The following is a 23,215-nucleotide window of genomic DNA, read 5'->3' on the forward strand; positions in this document are numbered from 1 at the left end:
ATCTAAGCCTATTATTATAAACTAGATAGTATTTCCTTCACTCATGCTATGTCTTTCAGCTTTGTTCTTTGAAATGCATCCTTTACGAAAATTTAATGTTAATTAACTCTTATTTTCATAATCATACAAAATGTCCGATATGGATGAAGGAGCTAGTAAAAGTACAACAGATGTGCTTCAAGCCTAAATGAAACGAAAAAAATATCATCAAAGGGGTAGGCTTACGGGTTCCATCATGCGAATAAAAAGGTTTATGGAATCATTAGTATGGAAAATCAAGATACTAATCTGTTAGAAGTCAAATTCAATCATTTAATCTCAACCTGGCATAAATACAATGAGGTCGAAACATTTTTAGAATGAAATGCTGAAAATGAAGAAGATGGAAGAAATATTCCATAATCTTCATATGAAAATGCAAAAAAATATTAAATTCCAATCGTGAATGGTCATTGCCCTCAAAATCGTCTAATTCACTTAAAAATATTAATATTTGTTCAAAAAAGGATCAATCAATCACTCTTCCTCAAACTGACCTACTGAGATTTAATGGTTATTATGAGAATTGGTTAGTCTTTATTGAGTTTTTCTGCACAATTGTTCATAACAATGATAAGTTAACAATAGTCTAAAAATTTTGTTATTTAGTATCATCCTTGACTGATTCTGCTCGGCAGTTAATTAAAAATCTATCACAGCCAACAATTATATGGTTGCATGGAGTTTACTTGAAGCAAGATATGCAAACAAGCGTCTCAAAAGCAATAAAACATGCTCACAAAATACTGGAAATACAGAGTATTCCCAATGAATCTGCCACTGGATTGGCTAATTTTATTGACACAATTTCTAGTAATACAAATGCTTTAAAGGCATTAAAAATCGATACGAACTATGCAGAATTTATGTTAATTCATTTATTTGCACAACACTTAGATCAATCAACTGTACAATCTTGGGATCCATTTTGACATCTCATTCTTTCCTATCTTCGATGAATTTATTGTTTTTCTAGAAAAGGGGAGACAAATGTTAGAGAGCTCTGCCTCAATATCTCAAAGAAATCCACTGCAGAAATACTAGGAGTTTTTCTTGTCTTTGAAACATTCTATCTAATCAATCCAAGTGGATTAAAAATAGTTCTTATCAGGCGCATGCTTATACTATTACAACTAATTTGCAATGCCCGTATTGCAATCTCACCTGCTGTATAAATGTGTAAATTTTCTTAGGTTACCATCTGGTGGTAAAATATCATTTGTCAAAAAACACAAACTATGCTTTAATTGCCTTAATAACAATCACAATGTTACGGATTGTTATAATTCTCATTGTTGTAAGTATTGTAAACAATACCATTCGATTTTACATAATAAGGGAAAACTTGAAATTGAGTCTAATCATAATTCTACGGAAATTAATTCAAAGAGCAAAAATGAAATTGAAAATAGATGCACTGCTGAAAACGATGCTTCTAATTTTAATACAAATGCAAGTAGCAATTATTTTAGTTTAAAAATTCAAAGTGTAACTCAGATTTTTCTTGCTACGGCTGTTGTTAGGGTTAAAAATTTGGGCAATCAATTGCAATCCTGCTGTGTATTACTTGATGCTAGCTCTCAGGCTAAATTTTTTACCAAAAACATGGTGCAGCGCTTAAGACTAAAACTACAATGAGAAGATTTACCGGTCTTCAGGATAAATAACGTTTCTGCTACGACAAAATATAGTGTAAATATTGAATTTACTCCAACTATGAGAATTATTCTATTTCTATTAAATGTTTTGTTCTATTGCATATTACAAGTTTGATGCCTACTGCACATATAAATACAAATACGTAGAAATTTCTGAAGTTTGTGACATTTACGAATAGTACTTTTAATACACCTGGTAATGTAGACATGTTAGTTGGATTTGAATTATACTTACATTTAATTAAAGAGTATCAAATCATGAAAGGTGAACATCAATTTTGAACAACATCATGTTGAACAACTTGAATTTTCCAGTTGTTCAAGAAATTAAATTAAGATCGATAATTGTGCTGGAAGGTTACTGTTCGCAAATTCAGAAGAAAAATCTCCTTGCGTAACATTAGCCAATTCTAAAATGAATATATAAAAACAATTGAAGTTTTGGGAATTAGAAGAGATTGTCACTAACACTCGCACCCAAGAGGGAAACTTATGTAAACAGCACTTTTTGAAAAACTTGAAGAGAGAAGATGGAAGATATATTGTACAATTACCAAAACTTCTGAACCATATTCCTCTAGGCAACTCTCTTAACAATGCCCAACATAGATACCTGGCTTTAGAGAGAAAACAGAACAAAGCCAGTTCTCTATGAACTGATTATAATAATTTTATGAATGAATACCTTCAACTTGGTCATATGCGGATGATTCCACCATCAATACAAGGGATTATTCAACATGTAGCAGCGATATCGAGAATCCATACTATCTACCAAATCATGCGGTGTTTAAAGAAAATAGCACTACCACAAAAAAAACAAGTAGTCTTTGATGTGTCTGCCAAGATGGAAAATGAAATATCAGTAAATGATACCTTGATGGAAGGACCTCTTGTCCAACAAGACCCCCCCTCCAAACCAGGTTGAGTGGTGTATCAAATTAATTGAAATTTGCCCCACAATCCAGTGAACATACAAAGGAATCGATCAGTTCATAACCAGAGACATGGAGAAGAAAAAAGGACCTGAAGAAGAGGAAAACACTACGGGAAGTTTACGGACCACCTCACAAACCTGAGGGGGAAATTCAGAACCTAAGGGAATGAAAAGAACAAGACCAAGCGATATCCTTCAAGGAGGAAGAGCATGAAGGATACAATAATGAAGGAGGAGGCAAGAGAGATCCTGTTCCTCAAGAAAGGAACAAGAGAAGAGTTATGCATAAGGGTGAAGGGGAGCTAGAATGCCGAATAACTTAAGATGGCATTATGTAATAAAGCCACAGACCTTCAGGTGGAAACGAAGTCAGAGTAGCCAACATACCATTAATGCATATAAAACAAATCGAGGCACAAACTGAAGAAGAAATAAATACAGCAGTGGCTCTAATAGTAGAAGCGGAGAATGGGTTTAGAGTTACATCGGTTCGGCCGGCTTTTGGTGAGACCAAGAATATAACGGTCATACCATGTATCATGTTGTGAAGAGGTTGAATGAAGCAAGAGTAAAGAAAAGCTGGGTCAGTTGCAGGGCAGATATCAGGGAACCTGAAGAGAAATGTTTCTGATGTTGAGCTCCAGGGCATGTTGCAGCTAACTGCAAGGGCATCGGTATAATGCAGCATTGCTATAACTGTGGGACGCCGGGTCACCAAAGGATAGCCTGCATACAAACAGCTTCATGCATGATAGTGGATTGAAGGGCCATAGGACAGAGAAGTGTGCATCCTTAGCATGAAATTCATGCAATTTAAAGCAAATCAGAGCAAATGAGCGATGGACTTATGCTGGGAGACAACATCAACGAGGGGCTGGATGTCCTCCTAGTGTCACAGTCAAATGTAGCAATGACTCTTGGATCAGTGTCGCTTGTCGATAACATGCACGCTGCAGTGATTGGATTATCAAGGTCAGGTATCCGGTTGTGAGATGTAGGATATGGATATGCATGGGCAGACCTAGACGGGGTGGTAGCTTTCTTGACCTATCATTCCCCAAACACCGATATCGAAAGCTTTGTGGCATTTCTGGATCAGATAAGCGTTGAGATTCGCAGATGGGGTGATGGTGTACTATTAGTAATGGGCAATTTCAATGCGAAGTCTCCAAATTTTTCCAGAGAGGTGAGCAACCTAAGAGGCCAACATCTCAGTGACCTTATCAGTTCTTTGGGTCTAACCTGTGTGAATGGGATTGGAAATACACTCGAGAGGCAGTTCTGGCTTGGCGATTGACCTCACATGCATGAAGGATGAGCAAACAGATTGGTGAATTAACTGGAGAATTTTTGACACAGAGACACTATTGAATCATCGCCACATAATATACAAGGTAGGTCGGTGGGTGAACTGTTAAGTGCATTGTAACTAATTACATCATTACATCTAGGAGTGGATGTATAAGATTTGTGCGTAACATCAGACAACGGTTGACAGACTTGAACACACTGGAGGATCTAATAGAGGTGGTGACAGAGGAGTGCGCCTGCTCGAGGGTGACAGTTTCAGCATCAGAGAAATGCAGTTCCTCGTTCCACCTACTGGTGGAACGAGGAACTGCACCAGTTATGTTGAAAGGTTTGGTCACTGAAAAGGGGCTTCCAGCAAGCCAATAGACATGGAGATGTGGACCGCCAGATGCGAGCCAAGCAAGAATATATTACAGCTTGAGATGATTGCAAAGGAGCAATTAAATGTGCAAAAGAAAACTGCTTGAGGAAGTTATGTGCCAGTGTAAACAAAGATCCCTGGGGTAAGGGATTTTTCAAATTGTTACTGGCAAATTTGGAAAGAGACTCCTGGCGTTGTCAGAGAACCAAGTTTGAGACTATCTCAGGGATTTGTTCCTGGAAGGAAAAGAACCATAGAGAGAAGAGATTCCAGCAGAGGGACTTGAGTTGTTCCCCATGAATGATCTCTTAGTGGCCGGGAGGAAAATGAAACTTCACAAGAGTCCCAGCCCTGACGGAATACCAGTGGAGGTGGTGAAGTTACTGTTGGATCTGGCTCCAGTAGAACTTCTACGTGTAATGAATCACATGCTGATAAATGAACACAAACCAACAGACTGGAAGAGGGTGAGGTTGATACTGATCCGGAAGCCAGGACCTGAAGATACACCACGATCATACAGACCCTATGTGTATGATTGACAACTTCTGATGTTGATTCAAGTTGAACAAGGAGATTCGAACCAATCTCTAAATTATCCAGTCAGAAAAAGAGCACTATTATAGTTACCAGTACCTAGGAAACAATGCTTGTCTTGAAATCCATTAAAACCAGTCTCGTATAACAGTTTGCAAGTGAAATATCCTGCCATGGATTAATAAGAATCACACTTTTTTAAGGTACAGCAAGAGGAGAGAAGTATCTAGTTACCTATACTGATACGGCTATGAATGAATTTCCATAGATTTGAAAATGTTTACTTTCAGCACAATGATGGTCTACTACGTTATGCTACTGCAGTGAATGACTATGTTAATGAGGTCTTTGATGCGATTTGACAGAAATCCCACAAAGGTAACCAGTCCCAATGCGAATGAATTTTTTTTTTTGAATGCTGTGAAAGCCTACACCAAGAAACCAATCAACTTGAGGTCCCAAGAGATTTACTTGTTTTTAAAGAACTAAATTCAGGTCATAAAATAAAACCATTTGTCTCAGGTCTCCACAGCATCTACAGTACATCTGTTGAAGAGGAAAGACACTTTGTGTACAAACCTTATTTGAAGTGAATATGTTAGTTTTATTCAACAAGGTAGTGACTTTTGTTACCAGATATAAAAAACTAGTAAAAACCTTTCTGCGTATAGTTATATAAGATATATAAGTTATATAAGATATATACTATCTGCCTGTTTTATGTATCTGTGGCAGATTTCTAAATATATTAAAAAAAACACAGTAATTAATCTATTTCCTCACTTTCCATAAGTGCAGAAATGATTAGAATTGGTAATGGTGGCAAGACAGTGGGATATTCAATACTATTCTCAGTAATTTAAACTTTATAATATTAATCAAAAACAACAGTAAAAAACACATCACAAACCTGAAGATAATTTCTGGGAACTAATCCAATTTGGCCATGCCCATTACGTGCCTTATACCATTCAGGATCAGAAGGAGGCCTATCAAGGATCTCTAAGCGATCACCTTTTTCAAATGACAATTCTTGATCATTGGTTGATGTGAAAGAATAGAGAGCCACTACAATATCAAGGACATTTTCTGCCATTGCATAAGTATGAAGGGTATCATCCAATTCACCCTCTTCTTGAGTGTAATTGCTCGGAAACCATCCAGCAGTTGAGCCACTCTGACCTCGCCACCACCTGCAATGAAAAATATTAATTCATGTAAATCAGATATTCTGAATTGCTTTGTTATATATATATATATATATATAAAATACAGTTTTTTTTTAGTTTTTTTTTTTTTTATCAACATAGGTTTAAACTTAAATGCAATTATGCTTTACAATTTGCAGATATAATTTAATTTAGAATCACATAGTTCCAAATGTTCAAAAATATTTTCATGTATATTTTATTAGAGAAATTGGTTTTTACTTGTTAACCTAGTAAACAACACAGTTAAAATCTACAACTAAAAAGAAACTTTAAACTGGTAATACAGTAACTGAAAGTACAAGTTCTACTCTCTAGTAACAGACCCTGCACTTTAAATTTGAAACTCTAACAAATATTGTAGTTTAAAATAAATGTTTTAACATTTTGTACAGTCAACATATAACATAGTGTACAGTCAACATAGTGTTGAATACATACAACACTATTAACATAGTAATGAGTACTATGATTAAAGATAACATATAATCTTTAATCATAATACTCATCCACAACTTTTTTTAATGTTTTTATCATTTCACAGTTTATTAAAATGTTATATTGTAATTTTGTTAGAGTTGCATTTGTGTGGAAAAGTGATAACTTTTTATAGTAATTTAAAAACATTATTGTGTGCAGTCCATCATTAATATAAACTAGTAAACATTGCAGCATAACATTTTAATCAATTTATTTTTGAGAAAGAAAACTTTCCTGTTGATATATTAAACTAAGAAAAGATTATGCTTATGTATATCTTATGTAAAAGCTTAGTAATCTCATTTTTACTTTTCCTTCTAGTGCAACAGCTGTAGAAGGGAAAGTATTTTAATTGGTCCAATTTGGACATATGCACTTTGACCAGAACTCAGTGTTTTGACACCTAAGAAACTCAAAAAACCGGATGGAAGTTTTCTGGATGTTCACACATACGTGTGTGTGTTCAATGTCTCACACCTTGTATCTCCATACTGGACCAACTTTGACCAAACTTGGTCAGATTACTTCTATAAATGGACATTGATACTATTAAATTTAAATTTTCAATTTAAAAAGTCAAGGGGTGAGGCTGTAGAGCAAGGTCACCCTCAGTTATCTTGGAGTTTTGCCTAATTAAGGTCTTATTTTTTATAGGCACATTTATTTTAAGAATTAAAAAATAATATCTGCAAAAATACTTTTTTCAAAATCACACCCCCACCCCAAAAAATGCACTAAAAAAGTGGCTAAACTGCATCAATAGTACAGTACCCCCTCTCAAAACAAGGAGTGCTAGTGTAGCATTGAGATGCAGCTTTTGTAGAAAAATATTGTGTGTGTGTGTGTGTATGAATGTAAGTCGTGCACCAGAAAAATGTTGCATGATGGGAAAGTCCTACAACTGAGTTGTCAGCTTTTCTGTATAACTGTGTTATGATACAACTTTATTTCTTTTGCACTTATACAATGCATGACTCTTTGTTGTTTTCTCTATTTTTTTTTTTTAACTTAAAACATATATATTTTGAAAATATAATAGTCTGTCATTCTAGATGCATTTCTAAATTGTTCTAGAAATACAGACTTTGTAACCATTCATAGAATGTATACAATAATTATTTTAGATAACATAAATTTATTAATAAAAAATAATTAATTTAGAACTGTTTCATATAAGAACAATATTATTAAAAATAAGATGTTATATAAAAAGGATTTATTGAACTATAACTATTTCTTCACTGAAAAAATAAAATAAATAATTTAATTCTTAACAATCTGTAGCTTAAGCTGCAGGACCTGGATTAAATTACAATTGGTTAAGATGCTATACAGTAAGTCCTACAGCAGATTAAATTAAAACTGGTTAACACCTAACTTAACTTTAAATCTTCTGAATAACCTAATTAATAAATAACAATAATGTATAGGTAAGATCCCATAAACCTAAAGGTGTATGTGTTTTGACTGATACACAATTTACAGCCAAGAAAGTTATAGATGTTTTCTAGAAAACAAGCATTCCATACTACCATTAAATTGTATGTGTCAATTATGTACCAAATGCCTTAACTATTTTAAATAACAGAAGGAAAATCTGATCAATCAACATGAAGTGGAATATTAATTAAAGAGAGTGCATACCTAGTCTAAAGGAAATATCCTAGGAAAGTCTGAATATAGAAAAATCCTTATTCAACAAATAGTTACAAAGGACGGGCTCTGATTACATGTCTCATATAAATTCAAAACAAAATATGAGATTAAATAGATCATGACACAGTATTACTTTCCTATCATTTAACATTTAGCAAACATAATAGAGTTAAGTATATGTCAAGTAAAAGCTACAACAAAATCAAGAATTGAAAAAATCTATTACATTTTTCTCTTTTTTTTTTGCAAACATTTTATGAGGCGTTTTGCAAACATTTTATGAGACGTAAAAAAAAATATTCTTTTATTTTAATATTCCTCCTCTATGAATCATGAGACCTTGCCGTTGGTGAGGGGGCTTGAGTGCTCAGGGATACAGAGTAGCTGGACCGAAGGTGCAACCATATCGGAGAGGTATCTGTTGAGAGCCAGACTAAGGAATGATTCCTGAAAGAGGGCAGCAGCTCTTTCAGTAGTTGTTAGGGGCGAGAGTCAGGACGACTTAAACGGCCGTATCAACATCACTCAGTCCTCTGAGTACTGCGCAGCTGAAAGCAATGGAAAACTACAGCTGCTTTTTTTCCAAGAAAATGTGGCTCTCTGCATTTTCACATAGCAATAATGGAGGCGCCTTCCTTGGTAAAATATTCCGGAGGTAAAATAGTCCCCCGTTCGGATCTCCGGGTGGGGACTACTAAGGAAGGGGTCACCAGAAAATTAAAAATAACATTCTACGAGTCGGAGCGTGGAATGTTAGAAGCTTGAAAAAGGTTGGTAGGCTAGAAAATTTAAAAAGGAAATGGGTAGGACAAATGTGGATATAGTAGGAATTAGTGAGGTTCGGTGGGAAGAGGAAGGCGACTTTTGGTCAGGTGATTTTAGAGTAATTAACTCAGCGTCAAATAATGGGCAGGCAGGAGTAGGTTTCGTGATGAACAAGAAGATAGGGAGGAGAGTGGAGTATTTCAAAACGCATAGCGATAGAATCATTGTAATAAGGATAAAATCAAAACCTAAACCGACAACGATTGTTAACGTCTATATGCCTACAAGCGCCCATGATAATGATGAGGTAGAGTGTGTATACGAAGAGATGCTATAAACAGGAAGTGCAAACTGGTGAAAGAAGAGTGGATTAAAGAAAAGTGTTCAGAAGTGGAAAGAGAAATGAACATTGGTAAAATAGACAGAGCATACAGGAAAGTTAAGGAAAATTTTGGGGTACATAAATTAAAATCTAATAATGTGTTAAACAAAGATGGTACACCAATATATAATACGAAAGGTAAAGTCGATAGATGGGTGGAATATATTGAAGAGTTATACAGAGGAAATGAATTAGAAAATGGTGTTATACAGGAAGAAGAGGAAGTTGAGGAGGATGAAATGGGAGAAACAATACTGAGATCTGAATTTAAGAGAGCATTAAAAGATTTAAATGGCAGAAAGGCTCATGGAATAGACGGAATACCTGTAGAATTACTGCGTAGTGCAGGTGAGGAAGCGATTGATAGATTATACAAACTGGTGTGTAATATTTCTGAAAATGGGGAATTTCCATCAGACTTCAAAAAAAGTGTTATAGTTATGATACCAAAGAAAGCAGGGGCAGATAAATGTGAAGAATGCAGAACAATTAGTTTAACTAGTCATGCATCAAAAATCTTAACTAGAATTTTATACAGAAGAATTGAGAGGAGAGTGGAAGAAGTGTTAGGAGAAGACCAATTTGGTTTCAGGAAAAGTATAGGGACAAGGGAAGCAATTTTAGGCCTCAGATTAATAGTAGAAGGAAGATTAAAGAAAAACAAACCAACATACTTGGCGTTTATAGACCTAGAAAAGGCTTTCGATAACGTAGACTGGAATAAAATGTTCAGCATTTTAAAAAGATTAGGGTTCAAATACAGAGATAGAAGAACAATTGCTAACATGTACAGGATCCAAACAGCAACAATAACAATTGAAGAACATAAGAAAGAAGCCCTAATAAGAAAGGGAGTCCGACAAGGATGTTCCCTATCGCCGTTACTTTTTAATCTTTACATGGAACTAGCAGTTAATGATGTTAAAGAACAATTTAGATTCGGAGTAACAGTACAAGGTGAAAAGATAAAGATGCTACGATTTGCTGATGATATAGTAATTCTAGCCGAGAGTAAAAAGGATTTAGAAGAAACAATGAACGGCATAGATGAAGTCCTACGCAAAAACTATCGCATGAAAATAAACAAGAACAAAACAAAAGTAATGAAATGTAGTAGAAATAACAAAGATGGACCACTGAATGTGAAAATAGGAGGAGAAAAGATTATGGAGGTAGAAGAATTTTGTTATTTGGGAAGTAAAATTACTAAAGATGGACGAAGCAGGAGCGATATAAAAGGCCGAATAGCACAAGCTAAACGAGCCTTCAGTAAGAAATATAATTTGTTTACATCAAAAATGAATTTAAATGTCAGGAAAAGATTTTTGAAAGTGTATGTTTGGAGTGTCGCTTTATATGGAAGTGAAACTTGGACAGTCGGAGTATCTGAGAAGAAAAGATTAGAAGCTTTTGAAATGTGGTGCTATAGGAGAATGTTAAAAATCAGATGGGTGGATAAAGTGACAAATGAAGAGGTATTGCGGCAAATAGATGAAGAAAGTAGCATTTGGAAAAATATAGTGAAAAGAAGAGACAGACTTATAGGCCACATACTAAGGCATCCTGGAATAGTCGCTTTAATATTGGAAGGACAGGTAGAAGGGAAAAATTGTGTAGGCAGGCCACGTTTGGAGTATGTAAAACAAATTGTTGGGGATATAGGATGTAGAGGGTATACTGAAATGAAACGACTAGCACTAGATAGGGAATCTTGGAGAGCTGCATCAAACCAGTCAAATGACTGAAGACAAAAAAAAAATTTAATATTGACAAAACTTTACCATTTCTCTTTACATGTTACATTAGAGGAGAATCAGAACTTGACACCAAATCAAAAACAAGTCACATTATGACTCTCCAAGAATACATGAGAAACAACTGAAGAGAAAGGTTAATAATGGAGGAAGGATCAGTGTATTGTCTTTAATAGGTATGAAACAACAACATACGGGGTAATCTGCGTGCATAAATTTAAAGAATCTAATGAAAAGAAAAAAAATGAAGATCCTAAGTTGTACACAAATTAATGAAAGATTAAAAAAAACATTTATAATTTAATCTTTTAACTTTTAAGCTAACCAATTAAAAAAAGTAGTGGCTAACTTTGAAATCAGAACCTTTAAACAAATTTGGCATTTCAGTCTTATATGAGGGTCATCCAGAAAGTAAAAACCATTTTTATTTTATAATGAATTTAATATATTTATTTTAACTTTAATATATGCATTATAATTACATATTTTAGCTATTTTTCCCATAATCACGTCCTAAGTTCAAGCATTTGTCAAATCACGACACTAATTTTTATATGCCATTGTCAAAGATGTCTGCCACTAGTCCACTGAGCTACTTATGAACAACTGCTGTCTTGACATCAACATCACTGCTTTCATAGTAGTTCCTGTCAAGAAACTCCTTCAATTTTGTAAGCAGGTGGAAATCACTTGGAGCAAGATCTGGACTGTATATTGGATGATCAAAAACATTCTATCTGAAACCTTTGAGAAGTTTACAAATTTTCTTTCACAGCATATGGACGTGACTGTCATAAAGCAAACAAACTCCACGAGTCAAAAGTCCATTTTTTACACTATCACCATATACAACATTAGTTTGACGATGATTTCCACAGAATGAACACTTGCGCAATCAAAAATTGTTTGTCCAATCGTACTCACAGTTGGCAGGATTTTCAATTACTTATTCATTATAAACACATGCAAAATCACTCCATGTCACAGTACAGATATGAAATTTCATACAGCGCTAGCAGAACAACTAAGACCAGCTGGCCTTCACCAACTGTTGTGAGTGAAGTTGCATGCATGCAATACACTAACAGTTCTTACTTTCTGGATGAACATAGTATTCAATAAGATTGCATGATGATATAAATGTTAATGTGAAGAACATCTTCTGATTAATAAACTTTATTAGTTATAAATTCTATTTATCTAAACCAATGAACGTTTATTCAAGTATTTTAAGTAAACACAAAAATAAATCTGACATTTTAACAGATTTAAAGCTGCTCTTGAAATGTGAAACAAGTATTTATAAATATCTATTACATTGCATCCTAGTAGCAAAATATAATGATAATTAATTTATAAAAATCATTATGGTAAGAAAGTATACAGAAACTAATTTTCATAATGAATATTTATAAGTTGCCTTGTAAAGAAAATTACTATTATTCAATAATTATTTTCATCTGTAGAATAATGACTTTTTTTTAATATGAGAATTTATCAAATTCTGAGTAAAGCAATACTGAAAATAGATATTTATTTATTTAATGCCTAATACTTAGTCATGATATACTTATATAAATAATTATACCAAAATCATAAATTTATTAAAACATACCCATCATTACTTTTTTCTAATATGAGTATACGTGTGCCTTTAATAAGAGATAGTTCATCAGGTTGTTGAGCTTGATAATTATATTTCACAACGGCAGTACCAATCGCCTCTGATGGATCGGCTGGTAATCGCCTAGCAACCGTTGGCGATTCCATTGCTCTGCAAGGTGAACTACTGGATGGTAGTGTTTTAGAACCTCCTCCTCCTTTTTTCACTTTCTTCTTAATACTGTTAAAAAAATAAATAGAATACTAAATGAAATACTTAAATTTTTATGATAATGTAAAATCTTATCTTAAGAATGTTTTAGATATTTTAAATATTTTAAAGATTATAATATTACTATAATACTATTTCTGTAATATATACAGAAACTGATGATATTATGTTTTTATATATATATATATATTATATACGAGGACGGTCCAGAAAGTACCTTAAGTTTGTGCCTAACATGGAGAGATAGAGAGCTGTCATCTTGGTGTCAAAACATTTCTACACTCAGTACGCATCAAGCTGTCGTAGCGTGCAAACTGTGATTTTTCTACTTTCTTTGTTGTAAATTATTGAAATGTGCGCTTCAACAGAAAATCCCCCGAGTTGTGATGTGCGTTCAGTGATTAGGTTTTTACTGGCAAAAAAACCTTAAACCAATTGAAATTCATCAGCAACTTTATGAGGTGTACAGATTGAACAATGCATGAACAATGGAGTGAGGCAGTGGTGCATTCAGTTTAAAAATGGCCGCACCAATGTTCATGATGAGGACTGCAGTGGTTGGCCTAGCCTTGTGACTGAGGAACTGATGATGAAAATGAATGATAAAATTTGTAAAAATGGCCACATTACGATTACAAAACTGTCACTTAATTTCCCCCAAATTTCACTAGTTTACTGCATGAAATTGCATTGGGGGAGCTTGGTTATCACAAGTTTTGTGCAAGATGAGTGACAAAAATCTACAGTGGTAAATTTCTACAGAGAAGGAATTGAAAAGCTTTTACATCGTTATGGTAAGTGCCTCAATTTAAATGGCGACTATGAAGAAAAATAGTTAAAGATTGTCCCTTTCAAACAGACATAATACATTTTTTTTTTTATTTCAAAACATAAATTATTTTCTAAACAGCCCTTGTGTATTTGTGTATGTGTGTGTAAAACAATGTAATCAATACATCAATAAATGAAACAATGTTCATAACAAATGAACAAAATGATTTAGCAATTAATCATTTATTATCATCAAATTTAAAAATCAGTTTTACCAGTAGTTTGTTAATTTTGTATCAGTAATATATAGCTAAATTTATCCATTTGAAAAGTGAGTTAGTTTCCTTATCTTCTTGTATCTTAATTTTCTTAAAAACTAAACATAACTACATAATCTATACCTGTTACTTTAATTCTAAACTTCTTCTATTTGTATACATTTTTAATAAACAGAAATTAATTAAATTTTTTTACCTAAAGAAAATACTTCAAAACTTTAGACAAATCTGTTAAACCAATAAAATGTTTTAGAAAAATTTTAGCCTACATGAATTTCCCTGCTCAGAGTTTTTTCTTATTCTTCAGCTCTTTCTCCCCAATAACAATCCGAGTATCTTATTTAGACACGCAGTGTGTTCATGTTAAAGATTCAGGGAATTTTGAGTTACAGTGTTGAAATGTCTGGACAGTTTGGGAGGGTTGGGTAATACCTATGAACTAACTCAGAAGTGTTTCCTGTTTGACGATAAAATCAGTGAATAAAGGTGAGCCTCCCATAATATATTAAAATTCTGTTCTGTAATCCAAACAATACCAAATGAGTAATATTCCAAACCTCTATCACACAGAGCATATCCTTTTTTATCAGCTCAAATGAGATAAAAATTTAACAATTTAAAAAAATATTTTAACAAAATTTAAATTTGATTAACTTAAACAGTTTCTTAGGGCTGCTCATTTATACTTAAATACTTAAAATATTGTAGTGTTTCAGATATTCATGCCAATTGCTGCACAGCAATTGGAAATTTTAATTTTTTAGTTGAGATATATAATGTGATATATCCTATTTTATTGCAACAAATATATTGTGAGGGGTGATAACGCAGAAGCGTTTTTCACCCAGGAAAAACCACCCTAAAATCAAAAAGAACACAAAAGTCCTTAAAAAGGGTCATTAATACTTTCCTCTAATATTAATATAAAAAAAAAAATTGAAGTAAAAGAGAAAATAAAACTAAATGAATAAGTAAATATGACTTGTCGTCATTAACCTGTCAAAAAGTGATGGCTTTTCCTTCTTGACATAGTTGCTAGGTACATATCCGGCCTGGTTTCTGGCATTCTGAACTCGCCACCAGTGTTTAGAATCATCCAATAGCAGATATCTTTCATTTTTACGTAAGTCCAATTCTTGGGCACCTTGTGCAGCATAATCATATTTTGCCACCACATAGCAGACATCATCTTGGCCTGACTTGCCTGTAATGATTTTAGTAAATAACAATTTTAAGTATAAAAATGTAATAATTCACAAAACAAACCATTAATGTGGTTTATAAAAAAAAATCAGTAGTAAAGAATAATATAAGTCCATAGACATGTGTATATAAATATTTTCAACAACAAACTGTAAATTAATTAATTAATAAAAATTTTTAACTATAAGTGAGATTCAACTGATTTGAATGCATATTGGGGTTCAATATAAATTTAAAGATCAGGAAATTATATATGAACATAATAATAATAATTATTATTATTATATAAATATACATTACTCATCAAAGTTTAGAAAGTGTAAATATATGTACAATATTTCCTAGGGTGTCTAAAGTAATACTACCATCATAGGATGTTGTAGGTAGCAAAAAGCCAGTTGTTGATCCACTATCCATCCCCAGCTTTCATATCACCTGAGATTTTTACATTTTGATGAGTAACATGTATATTAATAATATATATAATTAATATATTTTATATAATAATTAACTTATTATATATATAATTTAAAATATAAAAAGTATATATATATATATATATATATATATATATATATATAAATCACTTATAAACACTCAAATAGCAATCTTGATATAAACTTACCAATTAATATAAAAAGCTTTTTCAATCTATGGATTAATCAAAGGTAAAGCATTACTATCATTACATGTTAAATCTGATACAGTTTTTATGATCAACTGAATTAAATGATTACAACTATTAAAACAGGTATGCCAACTAAATAATTAATCATGTTCAAAATTATATGTTCATCTATTTGTGTTCTTTTTAAAATTTTTATTTTATAATTATAATATTTTTGTAAATACTCATTTATAATTACTATCCAAAATTTCAACAGCAATGTTGGTTGCTGTTTCTTTTCATACTGTCAATTTTAATTAACATGTCTATCCAGGACGTACAAAGTACCATTACTTTTTTCATCCAACATTTATTATTATTTTTTTAAATAAACAATCAATCTCAGATCTATATGACACTTAAAAATTAGTATGGGTGTGAGCTCTCTCACCACAAAATGTGTGAAGGGTGCAAGTTATTCAGAGAGAACCAAGAGAAAACTGAAAATGAATCATACTTATCAGCCAATAAAGGCAAACAGATCAAGTTGAAGCAATTATATAAGAGAATTAGTGAATGCTATTATGCTAATTTCTGAAAAGCTTGAAATAAGTGTTGGCAGAACAAAAACTATAGCAAGAGATAGTCTCAAAGTTAATCCTCACTTGCTGAGTTCTATGTAGGTTCCACATTTTTGCAGGCTGATACAAGAAAAAATTGGTTACTGTCATACAAATTCTGCTAGAAAATGAATAACAAGTTTTTTAGGCTATAGCAACTTAAAAAAGGAAAGAAATCTTTTGATTGTAATAACTCATCCTTCTACAGTGTTAATAATTCCTGACTGAAGTTTAACTTCTTCCCTACTAAATGTTTCTTAAGTGAGGAGAACAAGAAATACCCTGATGGAACTAAATCTGGACTGAATGAAAGGTAGTGAAGCACATACTACTTGATGAAATATAAGTGTACAATTTCACCACTACGTCAAAAGAAACAGGCATGCAATGGCAACATTCAAACTCATCTACACTACAAAAGACAAATGCCAAATTTGAATATCTCAACTTTCTTGCGGAACAAATTATTATCACGTTCTGATATGAAATATATACTTAAGACAGCCATCTGCTCCAAAAAGAGAGGAATCTTCCGCTCATCTGTTTATTTTCTCCAAGAAAATCCTCCCTCCAATGTCACTTAAAATGTTTACATGACTTTAAAGCTCAAGGAAATTTGCTACATCAATTTTCCATACAACCAAGATTTAGTGCCATCAGAGTCTACCTGTTTACTAATATTTAGAAGGGAAGAGGGATTATTAACTTCAATGAGGGATTATCAACACTGCAGCAATGAGCCCAAAAATGGTCAAAAAATTTCTTTTCTGGGATAAAGATGCTTCCTGGGTGCTAGATTAAGTATATTGCATTAACAAATGACAAACAACAGTGAGAACATTATCAAGTCGCATCACAGAACTGAATAAAAAATTATATCTATGAAGTTTAGATTTAAAACTCAATAGAATTAATATTTTTAGCTAGTCTTCAAGCACATTTTTGCTTTTACCCAATGATGTGTCAACATTTCAATATTATAATGTAGAAAGATATATTAAAAAACAGAACTATAATCACTCAATAGCATAAGACAAGCAATTATCTGAAGCCTGAAAAAGTATTCAGAGTAGCAATTAAGATACAGAAAAAGAGATGTTTCAAGCATTTATTTTAAATATTAAAAATATTTGCCAAATAAACAAGAATTTTAGGAGTCTTTTCTTTCTAAACCTTTTTTAGGTATAGATTTCTTTAGGAATAGCTAGAGCCCCTTAAAGTGCTAATGTGTAAGGAAGTAATTATATATATATATAAACAGTGAAATTTAGACTGTAGGAACTTCATACCAAAATCTTTTTATAAATAATATCATATCAAAATTTCTGATTTTAACATTAAAATTCTCATTTATTTAAACACCTTCAAACAAATTATGATTAAATTTTTATCCTTGACAAACCCACAACTGTAATGGTAGTTTAACTAATTGAGAATACTTAAAAATAATTAAAGCTTTACGTAAATTTATTAAAACTATAATGTGATGATAAAAAAATATACTAATATTTTTGTTTTGTAGTTTTTCCCAGCCAGTAATCCAGCTACTGCTGGGTCTGGGGTGTGTATATAGGCAAATACAATTACCACAATTGGCTTGCTAGGCCCAATGTAGCTAATATTTTTATTACATAATTAAAAAGAATATGTAAACGTTAAAAATGTAAATTAATTATCTCTATTTTACTAAAACTTTTCTTTCTCTTTGTCAAATTATGATTAATTTACCAAGGGAAGTCTGAAGACTTAAGCAAGGTAATTTAATAGATGGGAATTTTAATGTGTGAAAAAAAGCAAAGGCTGCCTGGGATTCAAATCTGGATCTTTCACTTACGGCAGAAAAAACTTTACCGCAGAAGTCCAGAATTTTTCAAAAATAATTTTCTATTTACAAAATTAAAGATTTAATAGAGCAAATTTTTAATTTCAAGTAATCGATTTTTTATGAATTATTACAACACGGTAGTAAAAGATGGAATGATTCGCAAAACATACCCCCCTTTAAAGATGACACGTCATTCTTAAACATAACAAGGAACAAGACAGAGTTAGATGGTTCCTATTGCCTTCTTCTAGTCAAACATACTGTTTCACACACTCCATTAAGCCCTGTAAGCGAAACCGTCAGTCTATTCACAGGAGCTAAATGGATGTGTGGTAAACACCATTACTCTCAGAGAAACAAACTTTGGCAGGTTGGAGAAACCTGCCAGAGTTTGTTTCTCTAGTAACAAAATTGTTTTACAAGTTTCTCAACTATATAAAAAAGATTAAGGTAGATAGTTTAATAAAAAATTAGTATACCCCTTTTGTTATGAAACAATGTATTATAAACAGTTTCATTAGCAGGATGGGGTTATCAACTATATCATTAAAATGTTGTTCACATTCAAATCCTGTAAAAAAATAAACATGCAAGAATTATAAAAGCCAAAATAATCATGCCAATTATACATACATGCAGCATCAAAATGCTTTTAGATGTAAAAATTGAAAAAGTATGTGGACCATACAATTACGTGATAAATAAAACCCATTAACTCCAAGTGGAAAGGAAACATGCTAGTAAGTCAAACCTAAATACCAAGGAAATAACAGTGCAAATTAATTGTTGAATGCAACTATCAAATGTTTAATAAATATGAGTAATAAGTGTTATAAATATCTTCTCAATATAATATGTGGAAATTACAGATAATTATGATAATTAGTTTCTTAGTAAACAAATTAAACTTATACCAAAATATCATCAGGGGTATCCAAATTTACAAGTAAAATAAAATCTCTCACACTGAAATGAGAAGTATATTCAAATCATTATATGAACTTTCATCTTTGAATACTCACATTTCCTCCAACACCAAGAATAAATAAAATAACTAAGATTAATTTTTTTTATGTTTACTTCTTGTTGTTACTCTGGTAAAAATATAAATTTAGATAGTATAATATGTAGCATTATATTAAACCACAATGTAGTAAAATTAGTACAACAAACACAAAACTTGAGAAACTTTATCAATTAGAATATATTTTTTGTATATTTGAGTCACACCATATGAAACATAAGAAGTCATGTTAAAGCAAATACTAATCACTAGTGGGGGTGGTGTGATGGCAAGTGTAAACCACAATTATCTTTGTATAATAAACATAATGAAATTGATATTTTAATGAATGTTGATGCGTTACACTGTTCTGAATATTCTGTTTCAAATGATCTATCAATCAAATGCTTAGTATCTATAGAAAAATAAATGCACAACTATCACACTATATATGTTCTTTTCAATGGTGCTTTGAGTGGAATTGATTAGAGAAATAACACATTGGACTTATTTGCTATTGGTTAAGTAATATTTTCCATTTTTCTGGTATTTCCCCTCAGGATCACTAACATCATTGCTCCAGTTGATTTAGTCAATAACGAAGTTAATTTACATAACAATTAAAATTAAACTAAAAACTTCTTATACTAAAAGTAAGAGGCATATTCATAAAGTAAGGGCTGTTTGATCATTAAAAAAAAATTAACGAGCGAGAAAAGGTTTTTTACTTAGTTTTAGTTTACTACTTTACTTTTCACATAATCACCATTCAGTTCTAAGCATTTTTTGTAACACTACACCAGTTGACAACGGCAGTCTTGAGTTTCTCATCGTTTTCAAACTGTTGTCCACCAAGCCACTTTTCAAATGCAAGAGGAAGTAGTCGCTAGGTGCAAGGTCAGTACTATATGGAGGGATGTCAAAAAGTTCCCAATGAAAAATCTTCTTGGTTAAGACAGCGATGTGAAGACACGTGTTATTGTGAAAGAGGATTTCGCTGGACAACAGTTTCTCGTGTCATCGATTTTGGATTGTACATCTCAGTTTGGTGAATGTTTTGCAATACATATCAGCTATAATTGTTGATCCATGTTCCATGAAATCAACCAAAACGATGTCCTTTTTGTCCCAAAAAATGGTAGCCAATATTTTTTGACTTGAGTATAGAGATTGCTTAAACTTTTTCAGTTTTGGGTAACTTGAATGATGCCACTGCACTGACTGTTGTTTCAATTCTGCGTTGGTGTATGATATCCACGACATGTCACCCGTAACAATGAAAACAAATTCTCTCCATTTTGTTGATAGCAGTCCAAAAATGCTCATCCACTGCACATTCTTTGCTCCCTGTGTTGGTTGGTGAGCATTTTCAGTACCCAGCTTGCACACAATTTCTGATATCTGAGCTTTTCTGTGACAATCATGTAGATAGAGGTGTGTCCAACATGCTGAAAATTCATCAGCCAGAGCACTAATTGTCAATCACCGATCACATCACAGTTTTCCATTCACTTGTTCAATGATTTTGTCAGTCTGAAACCTGGGCCTGCCACTCTGCTTTTCATCACGCACATTTTTATGGCTATTTTAAAGTCTCGACACCATTGTCTAACCTTTCCTTCACTTATTACTGTACGTCCATATACTGTGCACATCTCCCGATGAATTTCAGCAACTGAAGATCCTTTTGCAAACAAAAATTGAATCACAGCACGTAGTTCACAACTAATGGGAGAAACAATTGTTGTGGACAGTGACTGCTGAATCAAAACAACTGTAGTGACTTTGTAAATAGCCGATAGATGGCCCTGCATGCATAGAACTGTGTTCAGACCTGCTAATATTTACATATAAGTCGACGGCCCTTACTTTATGAGTATGCCTTGTATAAAGTACTTAGTCAATATTTATCTGGCCACCTTCACGCTAGTTTATGAACTAAATTCGCATTATAATTAAATATGAAGATAAATTTTGTTTTAATATCTCAAGAATGAACTCTCCTTATTAGGTGTGTATCCAAACCACCTTTTAGCCATATAATCACTTGTAAGTATAGTGTTAGTCATCAGTATGAAATTTAATAAGTAACTGAATCTAACTTTAAAGTTATCTTCCCAACTTTACAGATAAGAAAATTAAGCAACTTCATAAAAGAGCTTTCTTAACGGCCAACAGTATGGCTTGCACCATTACAATTAGAGGCCTGTCCCAACCTCTTGAAGTATCAGGATGTTATAGAATTTCTGTTACAACTTTCCCATAACATTTAACTCATTTACCAACTTCAAAAAGCCTTTGATACTTTTAACAGAATTTTACTTGAAAAGATGAAAATATATGGTATCAAGGAAAGAACAAGGAAGACTGTTTTAGTCCAACTAAGTAAGCAGATAGGGAACAAATTATGTATATGCAACATTATGACCAGCAACTTAACCCCCAAAAAATTGTCTATTTTAATAAACAAATTAATGATCATGGTGTCTTTCACTCCATGTTAGGCCCATCTCATTCTTCATTCTCATTAATGTCTTTTTAAACCAATTTCTTCTAAGAATTTTCTGTTTACTGATGATACAAACATTTTATAGTGGCTGTAATTATAACCTAATTAATAAATTACTTAATTTGGTGACTCATAATAATTACATGAAATTAAGTATAACAAAAACATGTTTGCAAAAATCAGTAAAATCAATATTTCAGTTGTTTCCTTTTACAGTGAACAAATAAAATATTGTTGGTAATACAGAATTTTTTATGTAGAAATTGTTCTTTCTTTAAGTGGGAAACTTACATCCTACCTTCACAAAAAAAAAACACACTTTAGAAATGGTTTTTCAGTTAAACAATTTTTTAATCCACCATCATAAAAAAAGTTATGATCACAACAAAAAAAGAAGCTACAAAGGATTGAAAAAGATTAAGTATTATGTATTGTTGTGATTGATTTAAAATGTCAGAATGTCAACTGTTAACATCCAGATGAGGGGGAAAGAAAATTACTTAAATTCTCTCAAAAACGAGGAATAGTCAATCAATCATACTATAAATTCTGGTATCAGTTTATATGTCACTCACTAACTTATGCCACAACAATAAAAATAATTATAATAATAGAACTTAAGGCTGGTAAAATCAAATGAAAATGAACAAATCCACATGCACTTCCTACCCGTTCATGCAATAATAATAGTAATTAAAATACAAGATAAAATAAAATTCAAAATCAACCTTAATTTTCAAATTTTATAATAAAAAGATATTAAAAAGTAAATCTAATAACAATTTTGTTAAATTATACTTATTGCAATAAATGTTATGTTTTTTCAATCATTCACTAAATAAATTAAGTATTATCTCATCATTTCAACTATTTCAAAAACATGAGTACAGTTATCATATTATAACAAGATTGATAATTATAGTTTGTAGAAACAGCTTTTAACAAAATTTTTGTGGTAAACGATATTAGTATTTAATTAAAATATTATGATGTAGATAAATGTTTATTAAGTACCCATGCAAAATCTTTAATTTTAATAACAGACTAAAGTATTTTACAGTGCAGATATTTTTTCTGTCATGCATACAGTGGTCAAATTTAAAAAAAAAAACGTTATTTTTTCAGTTAATTAACTATTAAAGATAGATCTGATAGTTGAGTTGATATCAAAAGCAGTTTTGTGAACAACAAATATAATTAATTGTATGTTGAATTTAACAAATTGAAGTAATTAAATGCAAATGGCTGTGTAGTGAAATGGTGCAGAAGTGAACTCTGGTGAGACAGTGGCAGTGACAGTGAGGCAGTGGCAATGCTAATGCTATCTTAATTACAGCATGATGTTGAAGCTATAAATAATGGTACATAACTACTGAGAAGTGACTGTAATGATTAAGTTAGAATGATCGGTAGCCAAAGTCATGTAAGGAGTGATGGGGAGACATGTTAAATTCACACAGTGGTGCAGATTTGTCAT

General features: G+C 32.1%; 1 protein-coding gene across 3 annotated transcripts in view; it reads right to left on the reverse strand.

Annotated features, from left to right (window-relative positions):
• The window catches only part of dock (SH2/SH3 adaptor protein dock), a 53,704-nt gene that overhangs the window by 19,811 nt on the left and 10,678 nt on the right, over positions 1 to 23,215 (reverse strand). For all 3 annotated transcript variants that reach the window (XR_012755104.1, XM_075356017.1, XM_075356018.1), the window contains 3 exons: positions 14,968 to 15,175; positions 12,704 to 12,931; positions 5,754 to 6,036 (listed from right to left, as the gene is read on the reverse strand). Coding sequence is in view for 2 of the 3 variants with exons in the window: in XM_075356017.1 (XP_075212132.1) it covers positions 5,754 to 6,036; positions 12,704 to 12,931; positions 14,968 to 15,175 (719 nt within the window). In the remaining variant the exon portion in view is untranslated. The remainder of the gene's footprint in view (positions 1 to 5,753; positions 6,037 to 12,703; positions 12,932 to 14,967; positions 15,176 to 23,215) is intronic.

The sequence above is a fragment of the Lycorma delicatula genome, chromosome 2 (assembly GCF_047948215.1).
Source record: "Lycorma delicatula isolate Av1 chromosome 2, ASM4794821v1, whole genome shotgun sequence".
In the NCBI taxonomy this organism is placed as follows: domain Eukaryota; kingdom Metazoa; phylum Arthropoda; class Insecta; order Hemiptera; family Fulgoridae; genus Lycorma; species Lycorma delicatula.